Source organism: Somniosus microcephalus, chromosome 2 (genome assembly GCF_052327205.1).
Source record: "Somniosus microcephalus isolate GS21.2 chromosome 2, FLI_Smic_1.0, whole genome shotgun sequence".
Taxonomy (NCBI): Eukaryota; Metazoa; Chordata; class Chondrichthyes; order Squaliformes; family Somniosidae; genus Somniosus; species Somniosus microcephalus.
In genome coordinates, this window is record NC_140988.1 from 383,618,126 (window position 1) to 383,626,525 (window position 8,400).

Here is an 8,400-nt window from a genome sequence, read left to right on the forward strand (position 1 = left end):
GGAGAGGCCTCTCTTCCATGCTGTAATGCCAGGAGATGGCCTTCAGACTCTCTTTTAACTCTTGAAGGTGCCCTGGATCCAACTCTGTGTGACAACATTGACTGGCAGTATTCGTTCATGCCATCCTGTGAGCCTTCATAATCTTCATACACACTCAACCTGGCATCTGAGACCGCAATAGCTGTTTTTATCTCCAGCTGTTCTTTCTTTGCCTGCACTTGGGCCTGTTGGGCCTGCAGTTGGGCCTGTTGGGCCTGCAGTTGGGCCTTTTGGGCCTGCAGTTGGGCCTGCAGTTGGGCCTCTTCCCGTTCAAGAGCTTGCTTCTCCACTAAAGATGCTGCGCGCACCATCAACGCTGCCCGTTCAACCTCCTCTCTCATGCGTCGCGACGAGCGTGTGGTAGAAGCGACTTACCTGTGTCCAGAAACAGAGCTACCTTCTTTTTGATTTTTGCTCAGTCTGGCTGAAGTCTCTGAAATGCTATCATCTGGTCCGACTTCATCGTCATCTTTATCTTTCTCTGCTGTATCAGCATCTTGACGAATCTTTAACATCCACTGTTCTGTGGCCTTGACATAGTCCTTAATGCTGGATGATTTAAGATCAAACCAGTTGTGCTGATCAGCCTTTCCCTCTTCTTCAGACAGAAGTGCTAATACATCTTCATTGAGTACATTAAATTCTTCATGCAACTTGGAGAAATCATAATGCATTATGTCTTCAACTTTCTTAATATTAGCATTATCTTCCATGAGACAATCAATTATCTTCATTTTTCCAGTTATCTGAGCTAATTTAGCCCTCCTTGCACCTATTCTTCTATGTAACTTCTCTTCCATTGCCTTTGGGGTGAGCTTTATTTCCCTCTTTTGGCCAGCAATCCTTCTGGCTGGGGGGAAGCTCCTCACAGCTCCGTAAGGGGGGTAGAGAGAAAGCAGGGAATTATAGACCAGTAAGCCTTACATCGGTTGTGGGCAAAATGCTAGAGTCCATTATTAAGGATAAAATAGCGGAGCACTTGACAAATGGGGAAAGGATCGGACAGAGTCAACATGGATTTACAAAGGGTAAATCGTGTTTGACTAATCTGCTGGAATTTTTTGAGGAAGTAACTGGTAAAATAGATGGGGGAGAGCCAGTGGATGTGGTGTACCTTGACTTCCAGAAAGCCTTCGATAAGGTTCCACACAAAAGATTGTCATGCAAAATTAAGGCTCATGGGATTGGGGGCAAAGTATTAACGTGGATAGAGAACTGGCTGGCGGATAGAAAACAGAGAGTTGGAATAAACGGCTCGTTTTCAGAGTGGCAGGCAGTGACCAGCGGGGTGCCGCAAGGATCTGTCCTGGGACCCCAGCTGTTCACAATATATATAAATGATCTGGATCAGGGAATTGGATGCAATATTTCCAAATTCGCTGACGACACTAAACTAGGAGGAGGGGTGGGCTCTGATGAGGATGTCAGGAGGCTACAGTGCGATTTGGACAGGTTGGGGGAATGGGCGGATACGTGGCAGATGCACTATAATGTGGATAAATGCGAGGTTATCCACTTTGGGGGTAAAAACAGGAGGGTAGATTATTATCTAAATGGCAATAGATTGGGAGATGGGGAAGTGCAGAGGGACCTGGGTGTTCTTGTGCACCAGTCACTGAAGGAGAGCATGCAGGTGCAACAGGCGATTAAGAAGGCAAATGGTATGTTGGCCTTCATATCAAGGGGGTTCGAGTATAGGAATAGGGATATCTTACTACAGCTGTACAAGGTGCTGGTGAGACCGCATCTGGAGTATTGTGTACAGTTTTGGTCGCCCCATCTGCGGAAGGATGTTCTTGCCATGGAAAGAGTGCAACGGCGATTCACCAGGCTGATACCTGGAATGGCGGGAATGACCTACGAAGAGAGATTAAATAGTTTGGGCTTGTACTCACTGGAGTTTAGAAGATTGAGAGGGGATCTCATCGAAACATATAAAATTATGGCAGGCCTGGACAGGCTGAATTCAGAGAGAATGTTTCCAATGGCCAGGGAGCACAGAACCAGGGGCCACAGTCTAAAAATAGCGGGCAAATCATTTAAAACAGAGATGAGGAAGAATTTCTTCACTCAAAGAGTGGTGAGCCTGTGGAATTCCCTGCCACAGAGGGCTGTGAAGGCTAATTCAATAAATATTTTCAAGAGAGAATTGGATATATTTCTGAAGGCTAAGGGGATTAAGGGTTACGGAGAAAAGGCGGGGACGGGGTACTGAACTGGTAAGATCAGCTATGATCTCAGACGAGGATCAGCCATGATCTCATTGAATGGCGGAGCAGGCTCGAAGGGCCGAATGGCCTACTCCTGTTCCTATCTCTATGTTACTATGTTACTATGTAAGGCCTCGGCCATTTACCCGCAGCTCTTATTTAGCTTCTCAATAGAATGAACAAGGCAAGTAACAGTCACTGTACCTTCGCTTTCTTATATTGTCGTCTGGCTCCGTGACCATTCATGTATACGTTCGCCGACAATTCCGTCCTTTCCTTCTTAGGGAGCTAGTTTTTGACTAATGTAGTGGTGCTTCGTAATTTCCAAACATGCAGCCACTGAGCTTTGAGGCTTTTAACAACGAGTAGACGCGTGTCGAAATAAAACGTTCCAAACGTAACTTTGTCGTTAAACTGTTTACTGTAACACCTTACAAACAGAATTACAAAGCAAAACACGTTTAAACGAACACGGTCAAAAACTGTATTGCTCCAGCCCTCAAAAGCCTTTACCTTCTCTCTAGCCTCGTGGAGCTTGAGCTGTAAAATGGCTGGATACCATGTGACAATCTTAAGGACTGTACCATTGTAGCAAGAATAAAGGGGGTATCTCAGACTATACTACTGGAACAAGAAAATAGGGGGTTTCTCAATACAATAAGTCAGTCAGGTAAATTAACTGTATTATACTATTTAACCAATATTTTAAAGTATTTTTTTTTCTTAAACTTTCATGACTCTTACATGCTGAATAACACAAGGGCAAGGGCAGTAGTTCGTCAGGTCCTTGGGTTCGCTCCCCGTTTAGAGTTGGCCAGCTCCCTTAAGACTCCACTCAGACCTCACCGTCCTCGGCCTCTTGCATTGTTCCACAGAAGCTCAGCGTAAGCTCGAGGAACAGCACCTCATCTTTCGATTAGGCACTCTACAGCCCTCTGGACTCAACATAGAGTTCAACAATTTCAGTTCAGTATATATAATATGTGATGTAATAAAACTCACTCCGCACTTGGTTTGAGCATAAAGCAAGGCTTTAATCAACTTGTTTCAGAACATGGAGGTCTAGTTGTCCTTCACTAGTTCCTTGTCTTACAAAATGTCCCTGGAAAGCTGGGGCCGACGCCCGAGTATTTATACTCCTTGGATGGCGCCACCAGCTGGCCATCCAGCGTTATTTCATGAGTAGTTTCTCGATGAATGATGAGATTTATAACAATATATATATATTTTCTCTTTTTTTTTAATCCACACTTTCGTCTGGGCTTGTTTCTTCCCTCCCACGCAGCAGCTGTCCTTCATACTGCCCGGGCCATTCACACTTTATCCAGAGCCATCCTTTGATCCTTCAATATCTCTTAATGTCTCTTAATGTCTCTCAATCTCTCCTGCTTTCTATCCTATCTCTGACCTTCCCTTCTGTTCTTTCATCCCCTTCCCCTTTTCCCAGCCCCCACTTGCTCTAAAATCTATCCCCTTTCCTGCTTTTTTCCAGTTCTGACGAAGGGTCTTTGACCTGAAACGTTAACTCTATTTCTCTCTCCACGGATGCTGCCTGGCCTGCTGAGTTTTTCCAGCATTTTCTGTTGTTATTTCAGATTTCCAGTATCAGCAGTATTTTGCTACCCCTTAAGATGTTGTTTCCTGGCTCCCAGCTTCGCCTTTGATTTGAAGACGTGATCTTTGTAGCTGAGGGTACGAGCTAATGTTACGCCATGGTATATTGGCTTAGAGTTGTGTGCCAGTCTTCTCCCATACCACCAGACATTACGTTCTCGGTTTGCATCTCTGTTCTTAAGATGAAAAGCACTGATCTGTGTCTTTTCAGGGTTGGCCCGCAGGTGATTGGTGGCAGAGTAGTTGGGGGCCATAGAAGGCGCGGTTCACCTGCGAATCCTTCTACAATGCTACACCCAACTTTCCTGATCAATCTGTCCTGCTATCTTTATTTACCACTTCAGTTACCAAGCCCCCATGCAACTGCTTGTCGTGTCACATGTCAACGCTCAACATGTCCAATCAACAACATCACCTTGTGTTTATATAGCGCCTTTAACATAGTAAAACGTCCCAAGGCGCTGCACAGGAATATTTTAAGACAAAAGAAAGGTAAGTTTATTTTTAGCCCCGTTAGAAAATGTAATTAATTTTTCAAAAATTTACATTATTGTTTAAAATAGTTATTTCATGTAATTTATATTTTAAAAATGTGATTAAAAAAAAATGTATTTGAAGATTCAGTGATGTTTTGGGGCTTATAGTATTTATAGTTTTGACAGCTCTACCTGTCAAACTTATGAATGAAGCATTCCCTGCTACCATTGGCTCTCCATGGCCCACGTGATCCCAGGGGACGCATCGAAATAACTGCGCCCCTGGGATACGCAAGCACTGCACGCCGGCAGTTGGAGCAGGCCCAGGATCGGAATCCCACGCGGGCCCACAGCTCAACGGCCGGCGCGCTAGGTAAGTGCAGGTCGGGGGCTTACACCCGCGGGAAGCCCCCAACCCGAATTTCTGGGCCATTATGTTAAATTAAGCTGAGAATGTAGGACACGGGGTCAGAGGTAATGGGTAAATTTGGAATGTTCTAAGGAAATTCTTATTCACACACAGAGATTGATCAACATATTGAATGATTTTCCAATAGAGCAGTGGAAGCAAAAACCCTGGAATCATTTAAGGGTTTTTCGGGATAGATGAATTAAGATGAGTCAATTGGCCTTCCTCATCTTATGCCAAGACCATTTTTGAGTTGTTAGGTTTTTTTGGGGGGTGGGGGTGGGTGGTTGAGCTTGTGTCAGCTGTCTTGAAGCTTTTGCTCATTTACTACATCTGTATTGTAGGGTGTACTGTGACTAGAAATGGGAACGTGTGAACTGGCATTAAGTACCCCTAACCAACAGTCGCTTGGTCATTTTTTGTCTCGTGCTAAATTGGTAAAAACAGTTGAAATATTTGCCCGACTACCCCATTGTAATAATTGGAGAGGTACCACCAATGCCGCCGCAAGATCCTGCAAATCCATTGGCAGGATAGGCGCACCAATGTCAGTATTCTTGCTCGGTCCAACATCCTCAGCATTGAAGTTTTGACCACGCTCAATCAGTTCAACTCCCAAAACAAGCGCTCTACTCGGAGCTCCGACACAGCAAGAGAGCCCCAGGTGGGCAGAGGAAACGCTTCAAGGACACCTTCAAAGCCTCCTTGAAAAAGTGTAACATCCCCACCGACACCTGGAAATCCCTGGCCCAAGACCGCACAAAGTGGAGGAGAAGCATCGAGGAAGGCGCCGAACACCTCGAGTCTCTTCGCCGGGAGCAAGCGGAAGCCAAGCGCAGGCAGCGCAAGGAGCGCACGTCAACCCAAGCACCCCACCCACCCGCCCCTTCAACCACCATCTGCCCCACCTGTGACAGAGACTGTAGGTCCCGCATTGGACTCATCAGTCACCTGAGAGCTCATTTTTAATGTGGAAGCAAGTCATCCTCGGTTCCGAGGGACTGCCTAAGAGAGAGAATAATTGGTCAGAGAGTCAAACACAACTAAAACCCACCCATTAGCACATCGAGCTTGAGGTTCTGCGGGGGTTCGATCAGTCTCTTGCTCTAACTCCAGCCCAACCCCCAGTGAAAGGGTGAACACACCAGAGGGGGTGAGTTGGCTGACCTGCTGGAGTCACAGCCGCAGACTGGTAGAGCCCCCCCCCCCAGGGTGATTCAATCTACCTTTAAAACTAGGCTCAGAAATTCGGCAATGTCTTCATAGGCCATTAACTCATCTTCCATCTGCACAGCCACACCCCGTATGGTTTTAGTAACTTCCGTCTTGCTCCCATTGCTGAGGTCGATGGAATTCTTTGTTATGGAGTAGATGTTGCTCACCACCAGGATGGCTGTAAAGATTCCCGAAATAACTGTGGCGACGGTGGACAGCAGGGGAATGGATCCGGAAAACAGCTCTTTGATGTTGGCGGTTCCCCGGCTCGCTGCCGTTACCGGAGTGTCTGGGTCAGATGCTGAAAGGCTCCTCGGCTCCCCTCGAACTGGATCTTCTGCATCGGTCTCACTGCACTGAGCTGCGCTGCAGGCTTCGTTGAGGAAGTCTGACATGTCTTCACTAGACTTGTGTCTCCCGATTTCTACCCGCAGGTTATGGCTCCAGGATTTAATGGCACTGTAGACCTCGTTCAGATACTCTGACATGTCTCTACAGAGGTTGTTATATTGTTCTGATTTCATCAACTCTTTTCTGTCTGTTGGACTGTGTGATACTTTCGGCGATGCCTGCTGTAAGATTGGCGGCGGTACCGGTCGCACTTATCCCGGCTCCCACAGCACTGAGACCTAACGAGGTGCCTAGCGTGAAAGGACTTGCCAATATTCCCGAGATGGACAGGAGCCCGCCTGCGACGGCCGCTGAAGACCCTGTGACATTGGCGATGGTGGTGCCCCTGTGATAGTCATTAATGCTGTCTGCAATCTCTTGCAGTTCCTTTACGTGTCCATTAATCTGGTCTCTCCAATCTGGGAACTGCTTCACAAACACGCGGCAATCCTCGGCTCGCTTTTCCAGTTCAGTTTTCAGCTGTTCCCTGTGAAGATTGTAAACTCGTTTAATCTCAAGTCATTTCACAAGTCACACATTTACTGAAACAGCACAAACTGATTTTTTTTTTACCAACCAGGGTCCCGAGAGGACAGAGTGCCCAGTCCAATACAGTAGCAGCCATCTTGGGTAGGTGTGGGGCGGAGGTGAATGAATAGCAATTGAAGAGGGACAATGAATGGCAATAACAGGGAGAAGTAGGTGACCATTGAAGAGGAAAAGAATGACAATTGAATGGGGCAAATAGATGGCAATGTAAGGGGAACAAAAGAATTAGGAGCAGGAATCGGCCATACGACCCCTCGAGCCTGCTCCGCCATTCAATAAGATCATGGCTGACCTTCGACCTCAACTCCACTTTCCCGCCCAATCCACATATCCCTTGATTCGCCTAAAATGGATGGCAATTGAAGGGATCATATTGATGGTAAAAAGGGGAAGTTAGGTTAGTGGGTTAATGACCTGGCTCATCTGTAGCTTTCTCTGTGATCGGGACCTCTTTGCAGTCCTTGTTGACACAGATTGGAACCCTCTAGCTGTGTCAGCTCAGCGATATCACTCTCGCCTCAGAGTTAGAAGTTCGTGGGCACACATTCCACTCCAGAGACTTGAGCTTAAAATCTAGGCCGACACTCCAGTGCAGTACTCAGATGGTTCTGCCCTGTCAGGTGCCGTCCTTCAGATGAGACGTTAAACCGAGACTCCGCCTGCTCTCTCAGGTGGATGTAAAAGATCCCATGGCCACTATTTCGAAGAAGAGCAGGGGAGTTCTCCCCGGTGTCCTGGGTTAATATTTATTCCTCAACCAACATCACTAAAACAGATTATCTGGCCATATCTTTATAATCTATGGCCTAGAAATTGGGTTTTGGCTTAGCCAGGGCTTTAGCGCCGGAAATTAGTGCTGGCGCTAAGTCCCCTGCGCGCGCCAAAAATTCAGTGGCGCCGCGCCCAAACAGCTGCCGGCGCTACTGAAGGGTCTTAGCGCCTGGAAAAGGGCGCTAACTGCCGTTTCGCGCCGCAATTCCGGCACTGCGGCACCCGATGCGGTGCGGCAGGCTGGGGAAGTGCAGGCCTCCTCCTTCCGTTAAGGAGGAGCTGCCTGCACCCGGCCGCGGCCCGCGCAAATCTGCTTAAAAATGAGCCCGGCACCTCGGACAAGTGCCGGGCTTGCATCTGTTCCGGTGGGGGGGGGGGGGGGGGGAGACAAGTCCGGGGAGGGAGCTGCGGGCAGGCGGCCGGCGGGAAAGCGGCCGGCCGCCGCGGGGCCTTTAATGCACCGGCGCTAACTGCAGTAAGGCACCTCTGACAAAACGCTGGTTGCGGCTGCCACGGGCGAGGCGGCCGCAACTCAATTTCAGAGTTCGGGTGGGTTACCACGGCAACCGGGACGCTGCGCACACCGATGACGTCATCGGTGCCGGTGCAGCGCTACCGGAGCAACGCCGATTTAGGGCCCCAGGGAATTTCACTACTGGCCATAACTCCGGCGCAAGGCCCTCTAGCGCCTCAAATGAGGCGCTAAGGCTACTGAATTTTCAGCCGT

The 8,400-nt window shown here is 48.1% G+C and overlaps 1 protein-coding gene across 1 annotated transcript; it reads right to left on the minus strand.

Moving 5' to 3' along the window:
* Nucleotides 1–6,467: 6,467 nt before the first annotated feature.
* On the minus strand, nt 6,468–6,978 carry LOC147123817 (apolipoprotein L3-like). Its single transcript, XM_085967264.1, has 2 exons — nt 6,967–6,978; nt 6,468–6,866 (listed from the first exon to the last, which is right to left on the minus strand). The coding sequence occupies exons 1-2, from the start codon at nt 6,976–6,978 to the stop codon at nt 6,468–6,470; spliced, it is 411 nt and encodes a 136-aa protein (XP_085823390.1).
* Nucleotides 6,979–8,400: the final 1,422 nt, after the last annotated feature.